Here is a 27,222-nt window from a genome sequence, read left to right on the forward strand (position 1 = left end):
CAATAAAAGCGTAACTTTCAGACCTAAAAAAAAATGGGAAAATCAACTTGTCTAAAATTGTCTGGAATAACCAGTTTTCTGCTAAAGTGACAAAACTTGCAATCTATTGTAAACCTATCTGAACGCCTGATCAACAACAAAAGGAATTTTGACCTTTAAATTTCATGTTAAATCTAACAATAGAAATTCTGTTCAGTGAGGCATAGGTGAGTAGAATTTACCTGATCATCACAGCTTTCAATCATGGTGAACAATAGAATTTATATTTAGTCAGATAAGCATCAAACTGGGCATGTGCATATTAAATTAAGTACATTAATTGGTGCATCAACTGTTCCAGGTTACTGCCATAATAAGTAGAGAATGCCATTCTGCCCTATTTTGATTTAAATCCAGTCTAAACAAAAATACCCCTCTATAGAGGGATAATTTTACCCCTCTATAGAAGGATTATCCCTCTATATAGGTATAATCACCATATAGAGGGTTTGTTCCCAACCTGTTAATTATTTTTTCTCGAATTTCAAAGCATTTTCTTTTACCAACAATGGCTATTCAAAGATACAAAAACTGGCTTTAAAATATAAGCATTTGTCCGTATGGTGTTGTTGATGGGGCAAGTTTCTACTGTGCTATACAATTGTATCGTTATTCGTAGCAAAAAAATCATACTTTTGTGAAGTTTGACATGTTTCTCTACCGGAAAATTGTGTTGCTACTGTAATTACAAAACATTTCGGAAACAAGTTCGATTATCCGTGATGTGGATTGAGTAAACAGCTAGGTGTTTTTCAACAAAGTTCATACGATAAAAAGGACCAACTTGGCAAGATATGGTTTAAAAATGAATAGACCCATTTTAAACAGATTAATTGCAACAACTTCCCAAGTCTCTAAGCTTTCTGGCAGGTAATAAGTATCTCAAACATAATGATGTTTTTCTTCTTCTCAAGCATATACAGCTAAAGCACAGACACTTCGCCCCAGACACTTGTTTCTTCCCATTGTCATTGGTGGTTGACTTTTATTATAGATGGATAGTTTACCTGACAATGGCTACAAAACAAGTGCCTTTGGTTTGGATGAGGAGCTGTTCCACCAAATGTCCCAATTCAAATGCATTTGTCATCCTAAAAATGGGGTTTTAATCTCCATAAACCTCCGCCCAACCCCCTTGGTCTGTCACGGTATCAGGATCGTTCGCCCTGATTACATGTTTGCCCTAGGTTCGTTCGCACTGAGTTTGTTCGCCCTGGTAATCTGTTTGCCCTGGGTTTGTTCGCCCTATTTTCATTTATGATATGCATATATATATGTTACATTAATGAAAGAAATATATATTTATATATATTAAAATTGATGTATATCTATTAACAGTTAAATACAGAATATTAATTAAATAAAATTCTTGGCTGCATTGTTACACTTTATTTTTATAATTACTTTTAATTACTGTTGATTGAATTTTTATTGCTGATTAGGTATGATTTGAAATCTTTGATATCACTGATTGGTATATTAATTGCCTTTGATGGATTAATAATGAAAATAACATTTCTCTCAAATAAAATAGTCAGCTTGGATGGGTAAAAATTGTTAGACATGAACTTATAACCTAATAGCAGCTAGCTGTAGACAACATAATACATGTCGTAAATATTCGGCGAAATTGTAGACCGACTTCAACATATTTAATTAAATACACACAACACTATACTAAAAAATAAAAATCGTAAATATTCGGCGAAATTGTAGACTGACTACAACATATTCAATTAAATACGCACAACACAACACTATAATAAAAAATAAAAATCAGGGCGAACATACCCGGGGCTAACAGGTATCAGGGTGAACGGTCTCAGGGCGAAACGGAACTAGGGGGAACAGTATCTAGGGCGAACCGAAATCAGGGCGGACGGACCCGGATTCGTCTGTCACAGCAATGCATAAGCTTTCCGGATTACATTGTCATGATTGTGTGCGTTATAAAATTCAAATATAGTAATCAGTTCAAGTATCCTGGATCTCTGTTCATTGGTTAGCTTTTGATATTTTTCTCTTTTTATTATTATTGGAACAACTATTTTATAGAAGAGTTAGAAGAAGAAAAAATGGAAAAAAAGTATATTTGAGGTGTCCATGAGGGTCAGCAGAGTTTAAAAAGTGGGGTGTTGTAAGACTCTTGCTTTCTGTTTTCTGTAGATATTTGGACTTTTAATCTTCTGATTTGTTGAATTAATAACTTGTATATTATATTTAATTCACATTGATAACGATAAAAGACAAATTAATAAACTTTTGGGGTGTTCGGTGGTGTTCGGCGGTGTGTGGTGGTGTTCGGTGGTGAAAAGAGCTACCGCTGCATGCTAGACTCAAGCAGCCCTTAATTTTCTGTGTCATAATCTAATGCCTTCTTGGAAATTAATATTTTCAAAAGCATACACCAAACGCTGTGAATTTGGTTTTATATGTTCTTTAAATATATAATTAGTGGTATACAGGCGTTTTTCAATAAAAGCGTAACTTTCAGACCTAAAAAAAAATGGGAAAATCAACTTGTCTAAAATTTAATTACAATAGTTATTTTGAATACCTCTATTATAGACCTGTTTGTAAACAAAAAGTGCAATCTTAAATATTCTTTTCATAATTTGTGTACTGTTTCGTAGGGGACTTTTGTCCCCTACGAAACTTCTTCTAAACACACATATTTTTTGCAATTTTAAATGTTTCCTATAGACATTCCAGTTTGTTAACTTTAAATACTAGAAAAATCTCATTTTTTCTGAATTGGAAAACCATTTTTGTCGTTAAAGATTAGATAGTACTTCACATATGAAGGTACAACTCATGTTACGTAGTGGACATTTTGATGCGTTACGTAGTGGACAAAACCGTTTCGTAGTGGACAAAAAGTTTCGTAGTTGACATCAACCCTATTATATGTTAATAAAAACATAATAAAAATTACATGAAACTAACCCTTGTTATTTGTTTTGCACGAATATAATTGAAAAAAGAATAAAAAAAGACTGCATGGTAGTGGTACCGGTAGTGTCCACTACGAAACGTTTTTCTCCCATACTTGTTTCGTAGGTGACCGTTTTGAAGGGGACATATTCGCATGTTTTATTTTCCCCCCACAATCCCTATATTGCAATAGTAGCAAGACTGATTGTATTCATCAAAGCATTTATTAAGCTGTACACTGATATTTTCTTCATAATTTTAAAACCAGATACTGAAGGAGATTTGACCCGTTTCGTAGTGGACATTAACAAAAATACGGTATCACTCTGGTCCATTTGATGTGCTCAATTTTTCTTACCAACAATTTAATTGCCGTTATAAAAGCATCAATTCTTTTGTAAGACCCTAATGTTTATATCTCTTGCAAACAAATTGAAAATTACATTGATTTTATAAAACTGTTTATTGGCAAATTTTAATGACTTCGTTTCGTAGTGGACATTTTGTGAGGGACACACCTTCTGAAATTAAAAATCCTATATTAAAAGCTTTTTATTAAAATATGTTGGCTCTGAATATACTTTTGAATTATTAAAGAACTTATGTAAAGTGAAAATAACATTTATTTCTTCATTTTTTTACGATATTTTAGAGTATGAATGTTGAACAGGTGGTCTAGGGACATGCCATTTTGGTTGTTATAGACCATTCAGGAGTGAATATCTTATCAATCCCTCTAAAAATAAACTGTTTCTTTGCTTAAAAATGTTAAATCTAATTCAATGTGCTGACTGCACAAAAAATTACTTGCAAAGATCAAACATATTTTTTTTAAAGTGGCTGGGACAAGAAAATATGTTTTTATTGAAAAACGCCCATACATGGTATATGAGGGTAGAAATGCCCTTTACTGTCAGGCGTCAAACTGTCATTTTTGGCTACTGTTAGCATCAAATTGATTAAAATTTTACCGTGATACATCAAAATATCCTTATAGTGATTTGTCAGAGGTCTCAAATAATTATCGTTACTCCAGTTATTTTGGGAAAATATTTAATGTGATTCGTCAAAATCATTCGATTTTTTTATCGTCTTAAAGAAAGTGCACATTTTATCGTCATGCATCAAAAATTAACGTTATCCTCATTTAAGAAGAATTTTTACCGTCATTCGATCGTACGTCATGAAGGTACCCCCATTACCATGATTACCACCCTCGTATACAAAAATGGTATGGGAGTCTAAATTAAAAGTGATAGAATTTATTCATACTTTGCCAAAACGTAGTATATATTGAAATATGTTCAAAAAGATAATAAAAATAAGGTCACAATGCATTTTCTCAAGCTTCAGGTTGTGACAAAATGACACAATTTGAATGGATTATACAGGGAAGAAAACCATTATGTGATTAGAAGCTAAACTAAATGATAGAATTGTACAATAAAATACGAGGAAGATAGCTTTTAGAAAATGCTTTGAGAATATCAAAAGAAAAGGAAGGGTCAACATGTGTTTTTTTCAGCTAAAACACAAAATCTCAAGATTCTATGTAGATTCTTTCAGAAAATGCACTATTTAAGAGTTACATCCCCTTAAAATGCCAATTTAAAACCTGTAAAATCAAGCAATAAAGGGTCCCGGTGCGGGAATTTCTCGCTACAGTTGAAGACCTGTTGGTGACCTTCTGCTGTTGTTTTTTCTGTGGTCGAGTTGTTGTCTCGTTGACACATTATTACTCAAAGGAAAAATTGTAGCTTCTTTATCATTGTATCTAACATATTATCTACAAACTTAATTCAATCGGCGTACGGGAGGTTCATGTCCATCCTGTTACCGCTACTTAAATCAGCCGTTAAATTGTTCTCCCTATGGATATTGAATTTGTCAGTGTTGATTTCAAAAGTGCAAAGTAATCTTTACATTTAAAACGCCACGTTTCTTGAACGACAGTGTAGAGAAAAGAAATTTCAAGATATTTAGTGAAAAAAAATAGAGTGTACTTTTTATCATGTCTATGCTGTTACCAACAATTTTGATTAATTACACCAACAGTATGCTTGTAAAGAGTGAAATAACGTGTTGGAAATCAATTTCACAATAGAAAACCATAATTACTTAACCAAAGGGAGTAGTTATTTCACAACAACAATGAAAACGAAGAAATTTGTCTACACTGTTATGTCTATCCTGTTACTATGGTTGCTATGGTTGCAGTAACAGGATAGACAATTGTAGACAAAAAAATTGTTAATTTTGTTTATCGTAACATATAGGTGCAAAACGAATGAAATGTTTCGTTGTTTGAACTCATCTTAAGGTTATAACGTCTTAATCTTCCCAATTAAGCATCTGCAATACTGATATCGGTAACAGGATAGACTAAAAGGTAACAGGATGGACTTTTATATAGTGATATATATCACAAACGTACGTTCCTGTTACCAATGAAATAAAGAGAAAAGTAAACTAGCTTATGAGGGATTTACTTGATGTTGGGTTTATTTGAAAGCGTGAAAAAATGCCGAACAATATAAATTGCTATCTTAGACTTGCATTACTGGTGGTAATTTTTACAACCTTTGAAAACCAATTTTTAGAGGCATTTTTCAGTACAAACTTGAAAATTGGCAAATAATCTATTGTTTTACAGAATGAATATATATAGAAGTTTATTCTCTTGAAAACCATCTAATTGGCTACATAAAACAAGCTAAACATTTTATCTAAACCTTTTCTTAATAACCCAAAATTTCCTTTGAAAATGGTAACAGCCGAGATAAAATATTGTACCACTGATCAAAAAATGTTTCAAGATATTCTTGTATGACATCATTAAGATTGCATCTTTTAATATGTTGTTCTTAAGGTACTGTTTGTTTTGATTTGATTATGTAGAGGGTTGTTTGAATAAGTAACTTTTAATATATTTTTCAATTTCAAAATTCAACATTTTTTGAAAATGACCCAAATAATCTGCACTTATAAAAATATTAATATTTATAAGTTATAATCTAATAAGTTTGTTCTTTTAAATGCAAATTCACATTAGTTATCTGCAATCCTACGTATACATGATCAAATTTTGCTAACTTGATTGAAAATCTGGACCTTAGATTCTCTTGTTTTTTACAATTCAAGATGGCGAAAGACACCCATACCACCTTAACAATGGAAATTCAACCAAAAACAATATATATAATTTTAATTTTGGTGTACAAGCAATGAGATTACCCATAATCCTAATGATTCTGAACAGGAGAAATTGTTAAACTAGAATAAAAAATGCAACAGTAGTATACTGGTGTTTGATAGTCATAAATCAATTGAGAGAAAACAAATCTGGGCTACAAACTAAAACTGAGGGAAACACATAAGCTAAAAGAGGAAAACAAAGGAACAACAGGAACACTGACATGACTGAAGTGCAACAAAAACAAACACTTACTTACATAGAAAGGAACTATTTGATAACTACTGGTATATTCCTGAATTGGTACTGGAAATTTTAAGAAAATGGTGGGTTGAACCTGGTTTAATGGCTAGCCAAATCTCCCGCTTTATGACAATGTTAAAAATATTACTAAAATGACGACATTATGTGACAGAAATACAGCACAAACACATGCTAGAACATTCATCACAGAGAAGCACACAAACAAATAATATAAAAGTCGACACAACATGCAATCTGCAGAACAACAATGAAGATCAATATTGAACATATATTCCATCTACAAAACAAAAGGATAAAAATAAAATTGTGTAAAGGCTGCAGACCATATTTATAACATGCACTTCCTATTTTGTCTTTTTGGGTTGCTGTCTCATTTACCCCCTATTCTTCAAAGCCCCCTTTATTCATTAATACAATGTATCACCAAACACTTCTGTAACTTAATACATTTTTTGTGCAAAAGTAATTGATTGGTAAATAATATAGAGCTAACACATTGATCATGTTAAATAAGGTTTAAACTAATTATATAGGTAAAAACGAAGTATAAGCTTTTTTTTTGTATTTAGACCTATTTCATTCTTAATTTACATGATTTATTTTATGTAGATTCTCTACAAGGAGTACTTGTAGTCAAAAAGAGAAATTGAGCTATTTCCAGGGTCCTAGTGAAACACCATTGTTAGGAATAACTATTGGTCAGGGATTGGAACAGAGAGTTGATTTAAATCCTGATAAAGAAGCTGTTATCTTCTCAACTGGAAATGTCAGGAAAACATTTGGACAGCTATTGGAAGAGGTATGTTTTGAATGAACAGTACATTTTCTTTACAATGAGGCTTAGAATCCACAATAAATGAAATAATTTTACAAATAACAAACATATGTTATTACAGATTTAGAAAATTTTAGGAAGAAAATCTGTAATAACACACGCAAGTTATTTTCTGTAATAACCCTATAGAGTTATATCTCTGACTGTACATTGAACATGTTGAATACAATCAGGAAGCACTTCAGCCTATAATTTAAGAAATTTCAGATATTATATGAAGTAAGTGAAAATGTCTTCATACAATGTTGGAACAAAAATGTGTTAAATTGTAGAAAAAAACTTGGTATTAAAGAGAACCAAATTGAATATCCATGAATAGGACTTGATGTTTGATTACTGAGAATCAAGGGGGAAATTAAAGTACAGTTAGAATTACATGTATTTATAAGGAAACAAATGATCCACTGTCAATCAATTTAAAACTGTTTAAGAATACTGAAATTTTAGAATTAAGATATTTATCATTGTTTATTGAAACCACTGATATAGTTAGATCCAAATTTAGCATAATTGAATCATTCCTAAGTAGTTTTAAAATAAAAGGGTGCAATATCCCATTGTTACAATTGAACATGGTTGAATTAGAACAGAAGGGATCATTTATGACAGTCATGCAGTTCATCAGAACACAATATGGGAAATAGATATGTATATTGTTACATTTGTTATCAAACATAACTAAGTGAAAAAAGAAATGTTGATAATTTACCACAAAGTAATGCAGTCCATAAGAACAATTTATGGGACATTGCTATTTAGATTGTTTCATATCATATATATGTCTTTGATTGTTCCAGAACTGGTATTAATTATAACTGTTTTGCTTTGTTTTTAGACAGACAAACTTGCAGCTGGATTGATAGAGCTTGGTATTAAACGAGGAGACCGTGTAGGAATATGGGGACCAAACTCTATAGAATGGATACTCACACAGTATGCCACAGCTCGAGCTGGAATTATACTGGTATTCTATGTTATGAATTTTATTTAATTAATTTAATGAAATATTTCTTCAATGTTATCTAGAATAGTAATTGATCAAAGACAAGACAGAAATTATAGAATTAAGAAAAAGACTAAAAGAGGAAAATAAACAGTTTACAAAATTAAACTTGTGTCAAAGGAGGAAAATAAACAGTTTACAAAATTAAGTTGATGTCAAAGTCTTAATCACATACATGTATCTTGCATACTTTATATTCATGATATTGATGGTTAAAAAAACCCTAAGAATTCGGGTTTTTTTTTGCTTTTAATTTTTGTATAATTTTTGGTTTTCAAAAAAGAAGTGGATATATATATTTGAAATTTTATTTCTATATCATAAATCATTAAGTTGATCATAGGTTATTAACCCCTTAACATAGATTAAAAATAAAACAAATTTAACATTTCCATCAAAAATCTTATGAATCTAAATGCTCTTAATGAATTTGGATCTAGCTGTCATATGAGTATTTTAAATTATCCTGTCTATGTTAGTCTGATAATACTATAGTTTCAGACAACAACACAATTGACCCTGTTTTATCAGAACTATGTCTGTTGTATTTTGCTAGATTGTATGTATGTTCAATATAAAAGTGATAGTATTCTTAACATGTACATATTTCCATTTAAATGATTCTACCTTTTCAGGTTAATATTAACCCATTATACAGACCAGATGAACTGCAATATGCATTGGAAAAGGTACAAAAATCTAGAATACAGATATTGTGTCAAGTGTAAAACAGAATTATCACTTAAGAAGCCATTCACATGTTAATTTATTTCAAGTTGTCAATCTATTTCAATTTAACTTAAAGCTATTTACCTATTATTTTTTTTTTGACTAGTTTTTTTTAGTAATATCTATATGTTTTTTTTGGGTTTATTTAGGGAATATGGTTCTTGAATTCACAACTAAGTTCAAAGTTTGACTTATTGTATATACAGATATATAGGAACTTTTTTTTTGTTGAAAACCTAGTGATGACCTCTAAAAGTTTTTTTGTGTTGGGTTGATGTCATATTGATGTTAAGAATAGAATGTTTCTTCTTAGATGAATATAGTTTCATATTTTGAATATGCACCTGTAACTTAGGTACAGTTATCATGATTTTATTCAATAGGTTGGCTGTACAGCTTTGATAATGGCTGAAGAGTTCAAAGGTCAGAACTATTACGACAATTTGTTCCAACTGGTGCCTGAATTAGCCAGGACTGACAATGATGATCACATTAAAAGTCACTTGTAGGTACAGGTCACATATGGATTACAATTGAATACTTATATATGAATTGACAAAGCTACCATAATGGAGATTGATGAACTGTTTTTTGAAACAATATGTCTTTTAAGCCATTGATCAATTCTAGAAGTTAAAACTATTTTGTTTTTATTAGCAAACTAGATAAATGTTATTTTTTTTTACCTGGAAACTATACATTTATTGCATATTTAAGAGACATATGATAAAAAGTTTTGATAGCCAATGAGAGTGTTTTCCACAAAAGACCAAAAGACAAGGATACAAATATCTAAAGGTCACTGAGTAGAACCCTTATCCACAGTATGGTACAAGAGCCTTTGAGTAAGAAAATCGAAAACCAATTCAAAAGGGAAGACTAACAACCCATTGAAGCTCATAGCATTTAAAAAAAAAACAATATTCCAGCGACAAAAAGAATGTAGTAGGATTAAACATTGTTTGTGTGTACCAAACCCTCCCTTTGACTAATTACAGTGGTGTATCAGTACAACATTAGAACAACCTGTTGCATGATAAAAATTAGTTGACAAGGGTGTAACTCATCAGATCAGTATTAAGCTATAAAAAAAGCCACAAATGAATAACATAATGCACAAATAACTGATTAAGGTAGTACTTGAAGTTACTTAATGTTTGTCTAAATTCTACTATACACTGATAAATTACCTGGATTACAAACATACATAGCTATTTATTGTAAATAGGAAACCAAGTTGGAAGTTATAGTTTGCCTTCCACAAAGTTAATTCTTTTATGTTTTTTTTTCACAGGTTGCCTGACCTGAAAAGACTTATAATGATGGGAGATAAAAAGTATCAGTAAGTGACTATTCAAAAATGTACTTTTTGATGTAGATTTATAAAGTTCAGAAATACATGTAAAAAATTACACTTCCCGATAAATAAAAAACAAATATTGGTGATCTTGAATTTGAACATTTTGGATCGTAGCTATAGGTGGCAGTCTGAAAATTGCACAAAATCATCATATTTTGACAAAATGTCCAAAATGGGCTTATTTTGGAGAATAGTATGCACTTTTATGAAAAGAACTGATTTATCTAGCATTAATGCTTTTGAAAAAGACCCATTTACAAACCAAATTATGACCATTATGGTGTTTTATGATAAAGTTGATAATTTAGGCCATTTTTTGCCATAAGGGAACGTTTTCCTTTGGCAGATAAAGTTTGAAATAATAGTTAATCCATACAATTCTAGTTTTCAATCACCTATTTAAATTGAATTCAAAATGCGTCAATTCATAAACAGATGTACCTTTAATAGAAAATGTGATGAACTATAAATCCAGATGATTCAAAATTTATGTTCGTAACATGAAAGTATTATATTTCAGAGGAGCACTGAAATTCTCGGAAGTAATGGAGGCTGCCACTAGTAAACGTAGAACAGAATTATTGGATTTACAGTCCAAGCTACAGTTTGATGACCCAATCAATATACAATTTACATCTGTAAGTAATACTCATAGAACAATACATAAATAGGCATAACAGGAACAGGATACAGTTTGGGACGATAAGTTTCATTAGTATAACATCAAATCAGGTATCTTTGAGGGAAAAACCCAACTTCTATATCTTTTCAGGGAACAACAGGAACACCCAAAGGAGCCACATTATCACATCATAATATTATGAATAACAGTTATTTTACTGGACGTAGACTTGGATATCATGAAATGGTAATATAACATTAATTTAACTTCGCAGAATAATGAAAACTACAAATATATATATGTACATTTCATGATGATACCATCTTTTTTATGATTTGAAAATTATTTTTTTTCCTGTCATGTACAGATATACAAATTGCTAGATTCTATGAACTTTTAAAAAGAGTTGTTCTAAAAAGATTTTTTTCAATTTTCAATTTGTTCATTTAATAAACTCTCATTCTTTATATTAAAAGGTTCTATTTGTAAATAATAAGTTTAACATAATTAACAAATACTGATTGTTCCATGAATTTAGGAAACAAGAATTTGTATACCAGTGCCTTTGTACCATTGTTTTGGTATGGTGATAGGAAGTTTACAGATGGTAACTAATGGTTCCACATGTGTATTCCCATCCCCAGCATTTGAGTCAGGGGCGACTCTTCACTCCGTCAGTAAGGAAAGGTTTGTCAGTTTATTATACCACAAGAAGGATGTTTTTGGGTAAAGATTGCATGAAATTTAATCAAAACCCTATGTTACTGACTTGATATCTAAATTATCAAATACTGATACCTTTTTGATACACAAAATATAGTGCATGAATCAAAGCATATTATACATCCTATACGTGAACATTTCCAGAAATTTATCAATATGCTCAGATATTCAAGTCACAAAATGATGTTTGACCTGACAAAACAATTTCATAACTTTTGCAAGGTGCAGGAATCTAACGTCTGTTCTAAAAATATAAATGATGTCATTGTTAAAGTCATCTTTAAAATTTGGAGTTATCTCCCATTGTCCAGAACTATAGTTGATTCAACTACAACCAATGCTTTATTTACATTGCAAAATTTTATTTATTTCCCACTTATAAATTAATGCAATCTTTACCTTTCAGTCCTAACAAATACTTTGATTACATTAATCATAGTAAAGTTTTCTCTACAAATAATGATGAAATCTTTAAAAACAAGTTTAAGAATTGCAAATTTGACCTCTGAAGATCAGTGTATTAATGCAGGTATCAACTCTCTAACTCTGCATAACATTCCCAAAATTTTGTCCAACTTTTACTCATTTTTCCAACACAAATAAGAACAGAGTTTTGAACGACATCCATTTTGGGATCTTATGACACAATAAATCACTAATTCAAATTCAACACAAAACACAAGTTCGTAAAGGGTTTGTCAGCTGTTAAGTTTAAAACCAGAGCAAAGAATCTAAGATTGCTCAAAGCTAACAACTTTTCCCAGTACCACAAAAATTGTTTTCATGTTGGTTGTTTTTTTTTGTGAAAATATTTCTATCTGTATTCTAGAATTATGTCTACCAAAAATAATTCATTTTAGTATTACATAACAAGTATAATATATAAATATTTGCATCAAAAAAGTTCTAGGAAATAAATAATTTTCAGGATTGTCATTCAAAAGATGCAGAGCTTAACTCCTTTGTTTTGTGAATTTTATTTTACATATATTTTTATACTTCATTATCTTTGGCAAAAACTTTTATGGTTAATCTAACAGTCCAGTCAAACTATGTTTGAACCTCAAACTAATTGCAACAGGAAATGTTTTAGTTTTAATCTATAGCATTAGGCCCTAAATATACAAAGAAAAAAGTCCCATAAAATCTAACTTGAGGAAAACTCAAATTTTGCATTTTTGAATTTCTTATTGAAATTACAGTGAGTTGCTTATAGGTGTTACTGTAAAACTTTACCTATAGCTCAACCTGTTTTTAAAATTGACAACACAATAGGGACATTTAAATTGACCAGTTGGTATTGTTAGATTTAAATCTACCTTGTTGCTACCTGTAAAGATTTTTATTCACCTAACCCAAAGTTTCAGCATGCTTTTTTCCTGAACTTTGTCTTACATAGGATTATTCTATTAAAAAATTGATAGGGAAGAAAATAGTTTTGGTTTTCATTGTTTTAAATCCCTGATATATATAATTTATCTATTTTTTACCTAAAATTCTAAATCAGTAAAAGATTAAATTAAATATGTATTACTATGTTTGAAAATTAAACTGTTTTTACACACTAAATGCTTCTTTAATATTCTAACCCTTTTATATAGTATTGTCCAGCTGCCAGTGAAACAAGAAATAGCTGTTCAGGTGTTTACAGTTTAAATTTTCAGATGGATATGTTGTTCATTTCTTCACATGTCCCTTCAAGATTCTCATTTTGGATTATTATTTGCAATGTTTGAAATCTTTTGGTGTCATTGTGCATACAATATTGGATTTATTTTATTTGAATTCACTTCTTAGATTTTTTATAGCAATTTTGCTTCTTAAAATGTGATGTGTTTTTTTCAAGATTTTATTGTCATGAAGGACATCAAGGAGGAAATAATTCATTCAAACTGTTTTGTGGGGCTTACATATGATGTTGTACATGTAAAATTCGAAAATAAGTTTGGAGTATACCTTGCTGTGTTTTTTCTTTGAAATCTATTATAATATTAGTGGGACTTTTGTGCATAAAATGCTGTGTTTGCTCAAGGAAATTCAAATTTTCATACAATGGGATTTAGTTATGTTAAAGATTAAAAAATTTCAAAACTGGAATTCAAGTAGGAGATATAGTGTGAGTTCATCCAACATGTTTCTGTGGCTTTAAATGTGATTTTAAAAACATTTATTATTAATTTGGGATCTATTACAAACTTAAGATGATTTAACATTTAAATGGGATCTTGGAAATGAAATAAAATGTTGAATTAAGGCCAATTAAAATTAATTGGTAGATTTTCATCCCCGCCCGCCCCTCTGAAATCGTCCCGCCCCGATTTTTGTTATTTTGAAAAATTTTCGATTTCCAGATGTGTTCATCTCCGTTTCCGGTAGCCGTCAGAAATTGTGTTTCCTTCCAAACTTCCTGTTTCAAATTTTGAAATAAAAATTAAAAAATAAAATCCTCCCACCCGCCCCATTTTTTTCAAAAATTTGGATGAAAATCTACTAATTAATTTTAGTTGGCCTAATGCAGTGGATATAGTCTAATCTAGTGATAAAGTGAAAAATGAAAGTAAAATATTCTAAAATATTCCTAACGTGGGAAAATGTTTTAAGTGAATGTGAAATTGGAAATAGTCATTATAAAATTCTGGATCAAATATTGTTTGATTTGGAAATTTATAATAGGAAATGAAATAAAATGTTTACTGTGGATATAGAAAAATCAAGTGATATATAGTAAAAATATAAATAAAATATTACAAAATATTTGTAAAGTGAGGATAACTATTTGGAATATAGTAATGGAAATGATAATTTTTTTTTACAAGATTCTGAATTATGTATAGATTCTGCACCTGTTAAATTAGGATGTATATCATGGGAAGTTAATCAGAATTTATACTATGGATTTAGAAAAAAATCTAGTGAAGTAGTGAAAAATGAATAAAATTGGGAATTATTTAAAAACTTTGGAATTCTGGATGAGATGTCAAATATCAGTGTAAAAAAATAAATGAAATTGTTTATTCAAATATGATTTTGATGTTTCATAAAGTGAGTGAAATATTACGACTGGATTATTTGGTGTCTTCTCATTTATCCAACTTTTTAAAATAAGGTATTCTCATTTTGCAAACTTTTTATTTTTGTTAATCATTGGGTTGTTTGTTAAGTAATAATAAGGTGTCTTTCTAAAATTTGACAATAAATTTGTTCCTGTATGTTTTTTTATTACTTATAAAAAAATATATATAAAATAGGCGATAGTAAACTTGTTACATTTTATTTTTAAATAAAATTTAATATATTTCAAATAATAAAAAAATGTTTCATCATTTATACAGAAGAAACCCACAAATCAGTAATATTTGTTCATGTGAGGTTTTTCGTTAAGTTGCATTTATACTAGTAACATGCATATTTGGTATAGCCTTTTTACTTCCCAATCTAGATAGCCTTTGGAAGTATCATATTGTTTCAATATCCATTAGTTAGTAACTAAGTCACATCATCAGACCTATATTTTGCCATCAAGTTCAAGCACCATATTTATTAATGTACCATATACCAACTATCAGAACTAAGCAGTGACATGATTGCTTTAATTTAGCACTGTTTTACAATAAAGTCAATTTTCCATATTCAATCATGTATTCCACATTAAATATAAAAAAGAAGATGTGGTATGATTGCCAATGAGACAACTATCCACAAAAGACCAAAATGACACAGACATTAACAACTATAGGTCACCGTACGGCCTTCAACAATGAGCAAAGCCCATACCGCATAGTCAGCTATAATAGGCCCCGATAAGACAATGTAAAACAGTTCAAACGCAAAAACTAACGGCCTTATTTATGTAAAAAAATGAACGAAAAACAAATATGTAACACATAAACAAACGACAACCACTGAATTACAGGCTCCTGACTTGGGACCTACAATATTTAAAACGAATGAACGTTATACTTCAGTGTTTGTTTGTCTTGTATTTTATGTTTTTGGCAAAAATAAGGTCCAAAATTTGTTCATTCTCAGCCCCCTCTTTCAAATATCTGGAAACGCCCCTAAACCTACGTAGACACCAACAGACTAACCCAACTTAATGATAGACTACAGCAAGGACAGATCAAGGTATATCACTACACTGATGCAGTATACCACCTACTTAAACTATTTGGATCATTTGGTCTGAAGAACAGAAAAAAACAAACGAAGAGGATCTATTACACAAAAAAAATCTCCATCTCATTGACAAATCTCTTCATGAATAAAAGTGCAACTGATATTTTTCTATCCAATTCACATTTTAATTAAGGTATAAAAACTTAGAAATACTTTAAAATGATTTACATTACATTAACTAAATGTCAGTTGCTTATTTTAACTTGCTATGCTAAATAATACTACAGAAAATTTAATCCGGGTATAATTTTCAGTTTCATTTTTCACCTGTAATTCAACCCAAACTGTAATTGAAAAACCCTTTGTTCTTGATTACCTTTGATCTCATCTATCCAACTTTTTTTTACCTGTACTACCTATAATTTTAAAAAGTTGGATAAATGAGAATGAACCGATTATTTAGGGTATTAAACACTGCTAGTAGTGGCTATGCAAACATTAAGATGAAATGTAGTGCATTTTAGGCCATGCAATTTTAGATAAACTGCAAGAAAATAACATATATAATATAGTCATTCTTGTTTGGCTTGATAACTCCTAATATTTTGAATGACAGTAGAATAAAAATCTCTCAATAGAATAATCCTAGGTAAGAAAAAGTTCAGGAAAAAAGCATGCTGAAACTTTGGGTTAGGTGAATACATTTTTTTACAGGTAGCATCAAGGTAGATTTAAATCTAACAATACCAACTGGTCAATTTAAATGTCCCTATTGTATTGTCAATTTAAAAAACAGGTTGAGCTATAGGTAAAGTTTTACAGTAACACCTATAAGCAACTCACTGTAACATTAAAAAAAGGAGATAACTCTGCAAAAATGAGTCCATTTGTTGTCAGTTTTTGGTTGATTTTCTTAAAATTCATGTAAAATATGATACTTTGATGGGGTTATAAGTTCGAATTTGACTATATTATATAATCTTCTGCTCCTGAAATGTACAAAACCGAAGTGTTATGGGTATTTTTTATTTTTTTTGCACATTTTTCATTGAAGAAATTGCAAATTTATGGCTTTGTGACTATTTTGAAAAAATAATGTGAATATTTTGTATTATTTATATCTGTAAATTATATTTTTTTCAAAATCTTCTTTTTTCAAAGAAACTTAAAACCGCAAAAAGAAGAATATATGGTTAATAAGTTTTATTCAATTTGATATTTTTTACCTTGACATGCTGAAAAATATAATAAATGGTCATCTGTGAATTATGAAATCTGGGTTGAGGGTTGATAAAGATATGAAAATACCTTTAGAGTTGTTTGTTATACTCTAAAGATGGCTAAAGTATCAAGAATCAGTAGATTATGTTGAATAGAAAGTGGTTAAGTTATAATTTTGTATCAATTTTTATTCATAGTTCTGCCTTTTTACAGAGTTATCTCCCATATTCATGCAAATCTCCATAGGAATTTTAAAATCATGAATTTTTAGTTTTCCTGAAGTAAGATTTTATAGGACTTTTTCTATGTATGTTTGGGGTATAGTGCTAAATATTAAAACTTAAACATCTTCTGTTGCAATTACTTCAAGGTTAGGCCGTTAGGGTCAAATTTATGCTAGATTGACAGGACTATATGTCTTCATCTTAAGTTTCAATCATTTCACATAAAATGAAAACAGACTTTCATTGAATTCATTGAAAATAATCTAGTCCATCCGTTGATTTGAATTATTTGAATTTTGTGATATATCTATTCTATTGAAATAATATTTTTTTCAGGTGTACATCTCTGTATGGTGTGCCAACCATGTTTATAGATATGCTGAATCATCATGATTTCGACAAATTTGATTTAAAATCACTTTACACGGGGGTCATGGCAGGGTCACCATGCCCCATAGAAACAATGAGACAAGTTATAAGCCAGATGAATATGCCTAGTGTCACAGTAAGTAAATATATTTTCTTTACATTATTTCTAATGAATATTTTTTTAGATTCAATGTTCTGTATGTTAGACAGACTTTGTGCATTGAAATGGTGAATCATACTGAGTTTGACCTTGATATTGACCTCAATCTTACAGTTCAATCTTAATTTTAATCAAATTAGTGTAGGAGTGTCAATTGTTATTCTTAAACGAGTGCCAAATGAATAATTTCATTTGAATTTCCCTTTTTAATTGAAATTTTGTGTGAATTTTGTGAAATTTTTTCAAGTAAGTGCTCTCACTGTTATCATTTAATAGTGGCAAATTTTCATAGAATTTACATGAAAGTATTTATTAACAATGTTCTAAAATGGATAATTAAAATTCTTAAGTAAAAAAAAACCAATAACAAGTTCTAAAACCTGAGTGTCAATTGAGAAATTTTATGGAGGTATGAATTATTTGAAAATTCTATTCAATTTATATAAGACATCTTGAAAATATTGGTGTTGGCTCCATGCTTGCAGTACACAGAGCAAGGAAATGTGTCCTATGAACACATATTTTTAGCTCACCTGGCGTCCGGCGTCCAGGGTTGTCCGTCGTCGTCGTTAACTTTTACAAAAATCTTCTGGTCTGAAACTACTGGGCCAAATTTTACCAAACTTGGCCACATTCATCATTGGGGTATCTAGTTTAAAAAATGTGTGGCGTGACCCGGCCAACCAACCAAGATGGCAGCCACGGCTAAATATAGAACATAGGGGGAAATGCAGTTTTTGGCTTACAACTCAAAAATCAAAGCATTTAGAGCAAATCTGGTAGTTAAATTGTTTATCATGTCAAGATCTATCTGCCCTGAAATTTTCAGATGGATCCGACAACCGGTTCTTGGGTTGCTGCCCCTAAATTGGTAATTTTAAGGAAATTTTGCAGTTTTTTGTTATTATCTTGAATATTATTATAGATAGAGATAAACTGTAAACAGCAATAATGTATAGCAAAGTAAGACCTAAAATAAGTCAACATGACCAAAATGGTCAATTGACCCCCTAAGGAGTTACATGTATTGTGCTTTATAGTCAATTTTTAACAATTTTCATAAAATTTGTAAATTTTACTAACATTTTCCACTGAAACTACTGGGCCAAGATCATTATAGATAGAGATAATTGTAAGCAGCAAGAATGTTCAGTAAAGTAAGATGTACAAACACATCACCATCACCAAAACACAATTTTGTCATGAATCCATCTGCTTCCTTTGTTTAATATTCACATATACCAAGGTGAGCGACACAGGCTCTTTAGAGCCTTTAGTTGTTGCTTATCATTTTGTGCAACGTCCCATTGATATTTATAACAAGTTCAATGTAGGTTTAATTTATTGCTTATAATTTACATACAAATATCAGTCAAAACATTGATTCAGAAATGAAGACAATGTATTATGTTGATAACATAAATGTTTTCTTCTTTGAAAGGTTTGTTATGGTACAACAGAAAACAGTCCTGTAACATTTCAGAGTTATAGGGATGATGTTTTAGAGAGGAAAGTTTCTACAGTAGGAAGATCACACCCTCACGTTGAGGTATAATTCTATCTCAGAGTAACAATCTACAGTAGGAAGATCACACCCTCACATTGAGGTATAATTCAGAAAGTTTCTACAGTAGGAGATCACACCCTCACGTTGAGGTATAATTGTTTCTACAGTAGGAAGATCACACCCTCACATTGAGGTATAATTCTATGTCGGAGTAACAATACTGTCAACTCATTATTGTTTGTTAGATACAAATTTTTGTAGATTTGACTGGGTAATGAAGAACCATGAATTAAGATTTTAAACATAGAACAAATTCATATAGGCTTGTAAGCAAACTTTGACAAAATTATGAAATCAAATATTCAGGAAAAATACCATCAATTCGAAAAGAGGAGTACACACTGAAATAAACAAATCCACAAATCAAAATGTTTAACTAACAAGATCTATAAAAATATATTGTCATTATTTGATGCAATAAAATAGTACACAGGTGAAACATATATATAGGTGGATGATATAATATACCAGAAACATTTACCTTTTATATCTCTTCATTACACTATAGTGGAACTTGCCTAATCCGATACCTGAGTATTCCAACATCCTGCTTTAACCAAAACATTTTATGGTCCTAATATATACTATCCTTGCAGAAAAAAAACCTGAGTATTCTGACACACTGCTTAATCCAACATTTTTTTCTTGTTCCCCAGTGTGTTGGATTATGGTACACAGGTTACACTGTATATATAGAGGTGGATTTTTCATTGGCTATTTTTAGACAAAAATTGTAGATGAAAATGGTGACATTTTACCAGTTGGAGAATCAGGAGAGTTGTGTACCAGAGGTTACATGACCATGCTGGAATATTGGAATGATCCTACGAAAACCAAGGAAGTTATTAAATCAGATAGATGGTACTTTACAGGGTATGTAGTAGTTTTAAGGTAATCTAGGAGGAAAACAGAAGATATTTTAATCTAGTTTTGTTATTTATACCATTAAAAGTCTTGAAAACCATTTAAGATTCAAAGTTCAATTATATAAAAAATTACATTGTATACGTATATTCGTTGAATACCAATTTTCGTGGATTTAGTGGGTACTGGAGAACTAAGAATTGAAATGTTCAAGAAATTTTCTGAAGGAGTGCATGCACACTTTGGCAAAACCAGGTAATTAAATATCCCTGATATGCAAGGTATGGCACATATTAAGTGTAATCAATATGAATGATTCACTAGTAGTGCCAGTGATACCAAAAATGAAAAGATATACCAGTTTCCTTTGAAAGATTTATGTGTTCTTTATATCAAATAGCTTGTATTACGGGAATATTTTAGGACAACACTCTTCCTTGGTATTGCATATTGTGCCTTTCAAGGCCTTCATCTGATATGATTTTGATCCACAGAGCTTCAAAACTTTGATTGACTAATTATAAAAAAAAAATCAAAAGATACCATACTGGGACAATCAAAAATTTTAAGTTTAAGTAAGAAAAACAGACTATACCATGGTCAAAAAGAAATATTACAAAACGAATAAATCAGTGTCTTCAAAACACAACACACAAAACCTAAGGTTGAACAACTCTAACACTACCAAAAACCAAGGGTTATCATAGCTGCTCCACAATGGTCGCCAAATTATGTTCCACTAGTGGTCACAATCATGTTGCACATGGCTCACTTTGCTCAAATAAGCAAGTATTTTTTACATACAACTTTTAATCTTGATATTAAATGTTTTTGTAGGGATATTGGTGAAATGGATGAGGATGGATTTTGTAGAATTGTTGGGCGTATCAAAGACATGATTATCAGGGGTGGTGAAAATGTTTATCCATTAGAATTAGAACAGATTTTATATAAGCATCCTGATGTTAAAGATGTACAGGTTTGTTATCCCTGAAAAGTTTGACAATAAAAAAATAATGTGTCACATAGAAAATTATAAACGTGGAGGATTTAATTTCATTTATTTCGTGGAAAGGTTATATCCACGAAATTAAAACCCCCACGAAAATTTAACCTACATATCCCCATGAAACCTTATATAGAGATAAAACAAGTCAGTGGCGTATCCAGAACTTTTCCTAAGGGGGGGAGGGGCCTGCTCCAGTCATGCTTCAATGACTCCCTACATAATCAACCAAATTTTTCCCATGAAAGACGGGGCCCCCTGGATCCGCCTATGCAAGTAAATTTTAACCCCACGAAAATTAATGTTTCTACACATACGGAATATATAATATTTTATTAGAGAAAATTATACATGGTAAAAGTTTTTATCTACTACAGTTTGGAATATCCAATATTATATAAATAACAAAATATATCCATAATTTTTATTAAAAATCAAATTAAAGGTGGCATGCACATATATTTGGTCATTTAGTTAAAGAGTGAGATTTGAGTTATCATAACATTTATTGATACTCAAGAATTAATTGGTATACTCATTTTGACCAAAGTAAAAACAATATTATAACGTTGTTTTGTCTTACAATTTATTTGCAATATAAAAGTGCATTGTATTTGTGTTATTATGCAGTATCCATTAAGTTATATCTACCATTGTGGTACACTTTGTTTTATCTTCCTTCTTTTCCCTAACAGGTAGTAGGTATACCAGATGACAGATTAGGGGAGGAGATATTTGCTTTTATACAGATAAAGGATGATCATTCATGTTCAGAAGAGGATATAATAAAGTATTGTAAAGAAAAGGTAATTTGTGAGGAGAACTATTCCAGAAAAAAATGAAGAGGAGGGCGGGAGGGGGAGACATGAAGGCACTTTTTATTTAACTTTACCATGCATAACATTTTAATTGATTGTTTCATATACTTTAAGGTTTATAATCTGTCTGAAATAACCATCTCAAATCAAAGGACAAGGTTCACTTATGGCCCAAAATGGCCGAAAATATCAACTTTATCATAAGTATAAGGCTATTTTCACCTGTGTCACTGAAGGTGGAAGCTCAGGCCCGTAGCCAGGAATTTCCAAAGGGTTGTTATTTGGACTCACGAACTTGACTTTAACAGTAACAATTTGAACACCAGGTTGACTTTAACAGTGCTTATTTGTTTTCAAGGGGGGGTTCGGACAAACCCTCCGAACCACCTGGCTACAGGTATGAGGCATGTCTAGTGACAGCTGGAATCTGTTTATACATTCCAATGGATACTTTTGTTACAATTTTCTAGGAAAGGGAATGATTTCATCAATGATCTGTAGCTTTATAATGTCAAGTTTTAGCAAGAAAGCAATTTTTACATGTACCATGTAACCACTTACTATTTGCCAAAAGTTTGAAATCTTACAACACTCATTGTACAAGTGAAATTTTTGAAATTTTTTTTTGGAATCAGTGAAAAGAAATAATCAAAATGCCATTTATTGTTAGGTTCCGTAGTCAACCATAAAACATGGTGATTCCATTTTCTTATTTTTAACATTTTTATACCTATTTTTTTCACAGATGGCTAGATATAAAATTCCAAGATTTGTGAAATTTGTGACAGAATTTCCACTTACAGTAACAGGCAAAGTACAGAAATTTAAGTTACAGGAAATAGCAGAACTTGATGTACAAAGCTGATGGTTATGTATTAAGATTTTAAAAGAAAAATTGTTGAAAGCATGAAAAGTTAATTATAATATGTGGATGAGAAATTTATGATATTGTGATTTTTAATGCCTTAATTATACACAAAAGTATTACAATGTACATACAGCTTGAATTACGACAGATTTCAGGTTACTGTAACAGGCAAAGTGTAGAAAACGGTATAGAACAGAAAACAAAGTTAATGAACATGTATACAAGTATGATAAAATTCAAATGTAAAAAAAAAAAAGAAGGAAAACTGGTTTTTGGTGATAACCTTGAAAAAACTTAAATTATGGCTTGATTAGTACAAATGGTTTGATGAAAATATTTATTTCTTAAGGTAATTAATGCAATCCATCCATCTTATTTGTATAAAGGAATGATTCACATTACAATATATTATTTTAAGTTGTCCCCATCTTCAAAGTTGTGCATTGCATTGGAATATAATGAAAAGGGAAACTTTCAGGGAAAGCTAATTTTCATTATCTCAGGGTATGCAATAACTTTAGTTATAAATAAGGTATATTGTCTAGAAAATAATAACCATTAGATTTCCCCCCAACTGGTCTTTCATATTCTAGTTTTAATAATTTTTATTTTGCCTTATACATGTTTGTGTACATTAGGCAATCAAACTTTGTGTATATAAAGTATCTACAAAAACTGCCAATTAGCCTTATTTTGAGATTTTAAATTATGTATTATTATTTACATTAGTTTATATATATTCTCATTATATATTTTCATTTGTTTTAACAGCTTATGTGTCTTTAAATTCTGTTTCAACAATCTATTTTATGCGTCTATTATTGCTGTCATGTTTGTTTATTTTGAAGACAATTTTGGCTAACATGATACTATTGTGTGTTGTTAAAATAAATATCACCAATTCAAAGGAGTAGGCCTAAGAATGCTATATCAAGTGATTGCAATTCTACGTCATTTGTGAAATGTTGGCCTTCCTTGTTTACTCTATGAAGAATGCAAAACAATTATTTTGGATAGAATTTTACAATAAATTTCTTTTGTGTCAAACACAATTATTAATCAAATATTGATTTCCAAATAAAGTATGGCATTTTATAATTATGAAGATATGATTGAAATTAATCTGTATTTAGATATTTTATTTTTCATATATTCCAAAATATTTCTATTTCATGTTTGTATTTTCAGATTCATTGTTGCACCTACTATTTAAGGCATGTACATGATGAAATGCAAATTGATTTTTTTTTAGAAGTACTTTTGCTTTAATAAGTGTGATTTATTCAAGCATTTTTGTATGCCTGTCATGAATTATGATATATAATGGTAGACTATTTTTCATTTATAAATTCAACAGATAAGAGCATGCCTTGGATAACTCAGAATTGCTTCACATATGTAGTTCCCAAGATTTAAGTGTCTTCTTTTATCTGATCCCCTATAATTTCACAACAATCAAACATCTTATAAAGCTACGTCTCATTTTTTATCATGATTAAAAATTTGTTCATGTTTAAAATGAAAGAGATAGACATATCAAAGAAAAACTTTGCAGCTGCTAAATTATGTTTTACACTGTATAATGTAAGAGAGAGTATTAGAAAGAATCGTACACATTCAAAATTTGTTTGTTGCAAGTATTAGCAGGTCCAATGTCCCTACCTCATATTAAAAATTTATATGGGATAATCAATGTTAACAAATGATAAAGTCATATGAAATGAGTTACTGTTAAAAAATAATGTTTATCCAATTCTTTAACCAATCCATGTATATATCATAAATTTAGTCTTCTATGCACGATTTTATCATTTTTTTATGCAAAAGTATCATATTATCATCATTATTTTCTCTCTGTCTGTTATGAAGTGAAAATATGGCAGCTCATCAATTGTCGTGTTTTGAAGCCATAGTTTACCGATTGTCACCTTGTAGTAAACAATCAACAAAGAAGCATATTGAGCACGTGTATAACATGTACAATCAGGTAATAGTTTATGTCAGTGTCAGATCCATGCATATTGCGATCACTGGATTTTTACGAGAAGGGTCACGTTAAGGTCACTTTGAATAAGGAAATTATGTAGGCGAATTGAATCCTTGAAGCAAGCAATTAGAAAAAAAGTTAACTTCTTCTTAATGTGTTTTCTTCATAAAAAAATATATGCACATAAGTTTAATAATGACAACTATCCATTTTGTTAATTTTTTTTATGATGATTTATTTGTTAAATTTTTAAATGTTATTGCAATTATATATTTTATATATTTATATAAGCAGAAAAGAATATATGTTATATGTAGTTGTTAGAATTGTAACACATGTGTAGTACATTCATACTTGATATACAATGTTTTTATACAAAGCTTAATTTGTTGAAATACCCATATTCTTTATCAGAGCATATCCTTGTTTCTATGTAATTTTCATTAAAAAAGTAAAATGTTTATGACGATTTATTATGTTTCCTCTTTTAAATGAATAGAGTAAAAAGAGTCTTTATAAGCGAAAATCTGAGATTTGGGTTATATGTCAAGGAGACAGCAACTCAACAACACGAAAGATATCTATACAATAAAAAAAGATATGGATGGAGTCCAAATGAGGTAGATGTAAGCAGGTCACAGAAATACAGGACATACTGCCGGGCTTGCATATCCTATCATGATTTCCTTGATAGATTGTTGCTGCCCACAAGAAAACTATTAAATCGAGATTTCCAAAAGGTGAAGTTGAAATTATTCCTTCATAAATTTTACAGACGCAATCATGAGTTGGTTTCACGTCTTGGTTTACCGTTATTGAATAATAGATTCACGGATGAAATAAGATATGTTCCTTATGTCGTAACTACAATCCCGTCCCTTTTCACGAATGTGACCTGCTGAATTAGAGTATTTACCTGGTTTATTATAACATAAGCAACACGACAGTGTCACATGTGGAACAGGATCTGCTTACCCTTCCAGAGCACCCTGAGATCACCTCCGGTTTTTGGTGGGGTTTGTATTGCTTAGTTTATTGTGTTTTTTTTTTTTTTTTAGTTTTCTATGTTGTGTCTTTGTGTATTATTATTTGTCTGTTTCTCTTTTTCTTTGTTACAATGGTAATTTCAGATTATTTTCAATCTATGAGTTTGACTGTCCCTCTGGTATCTTTCGCCCCTATTTTTTCACTTTAAGACCTCCAACCATGAAAACAAACCAAAACTGTGTAGTCAGCTATAAAATGCCTGGACAAGACAAAATTTGATAGAGTTCAAAAACTAGCAACCTGATTAATAACAGCAAGAAAGGAAAAACAAATACTGTAAATTAAGAAATTTTTGCGATGTTTTTATAAATAATTGCAAAATATTGAGATGAGATAGGTATTTCAAAGGTAAACAGTCCACAGGAAGACATTTTACCCTACCTGTGCACATTATTCTGACTCTGAACCCACTAATCTTTGCTCTTACTACTAAGTGCCAGGTGCAAGCAGCAAATACCAATTTAAAAGTTTCTGGATTTGCCTAATATGTTTTCAAACCCTTTGACTCTATCACTTGAGGGGAATATGAAACCACTGAGATGGAAACATGTTAGTAAAAATGTAACATTTAATGCTTAACTTTAAGTCATATGAAACTTCAAATTAAAAAAAAATATATGCATGTTTTTTATAACTAAATGGCTATTTCTTATTATAAAACTGTGCATATACTTTTTTCTCAAGAAAAATCTAAAATTTGTCCAAATTTAGAAGAAGTTTTTTTAATTGCTTGCTTCCAGCAAACAATTTGCTGATATGTTTTTGGTATGCAGCGTGAGCTTTCTCGTAAAAATCTGATGACCGCAATACGCAAAACCAAACGTTAACATCGCTATGTCATCAAGATAAACATTATATCTTATTGTACCAAGGCCTATTATACACGTGCTTACCTGAATATCCATGATTCTGTGTTGATTACGGGTGAAAATCGTTAAACTTCGGCTTCAATGAGTACCTAGAATATACACAAGAAGAATTTAACTGCCTTAAAAATAGCACCAAAAAGAACATCCTTATTGGTGGAGACTTTAACATTCCAGACATCATTTGGGAACAGTTAGCCATAAATGGTACACAATATCCATCCAAAGTGAACCAAACCTTCTTGGACATAGTAGCCGACATTAATCTTGAGCAAATAGTGGACTTCCCTACATGAAAAGAAAAAAACTCTAGATTTAATCTTGACTAGCCACCCAAGTTTTAATAAAGTAAATCCAGAAAAGCGCTTCGAACGCATGAAATTATTAAACGTGTTGTTTTCAATTTT

General features: G+C 30.4%; 1 protein-coding gene across 2 annotated transcripts; it reads left to right on the plus strand.

Annotated features, from left to right (window-relative positions):
* The first annotated feature begins 752 nt into the window (after positions 1-752).
* LOC143085648 (medium-chain acyl-CoA ligase ACSF2, mitochondrial-like) lies at positions 753-25,368 on the plus strand. Of its 2 annotated transcripts, XM_076262127.1 has the most exons (15): positions 753-909; positions 7,040-7,229; positions 8,101-8,229; positions 8,904-8,957; positions 9,381-9,502; positions 10,292-10,339; positions 10,878-10,995; positions 11,130-11,225; positions 11,518-11,666; positions 17,600-17,768; positions 19,234-19,341; positions 20,084-20,232; positions 21,061-21,202; positions 21,925-22,035; positions 22,793-25,368. In XM_076262127.1, exons 1-15 carry the CDS (start codon positions 845-847, stop codon positions 22,910-22,912), a joined length of 1,770 nt encoding a protein of 589 aa, XP_076118242.1. In that variant the 5' UTR covers positions 753-844; the 3' UTR covers positions 22,913-25,368. The 2 variants fall into 2 exon arrangements, with proteins under 2 accessions (XP_076118242.1, XP_076118243.1); XM_076262128.1 differs by lacking the exon at positions 11,130-11,225.
* Positions 25,369-27,222: the final 1,854 nt, after the last annotated feature.

This window comes from Mytilus galloprovincialis, chromosome 8, assembly GCF_965363235.1.
Source record: "Mytilus galloprovincialis chromosome 8, xbMytGall1.hap1.1, whole genome shotgun sequence".
Taxonomy (NCBI): domain Eukaryota; kingdom Metazoa; phylum Mollusca; class Bivalvia; order Mytilida; family Mytilidae; genus Mytilus; species Mytilus galloprovincialis.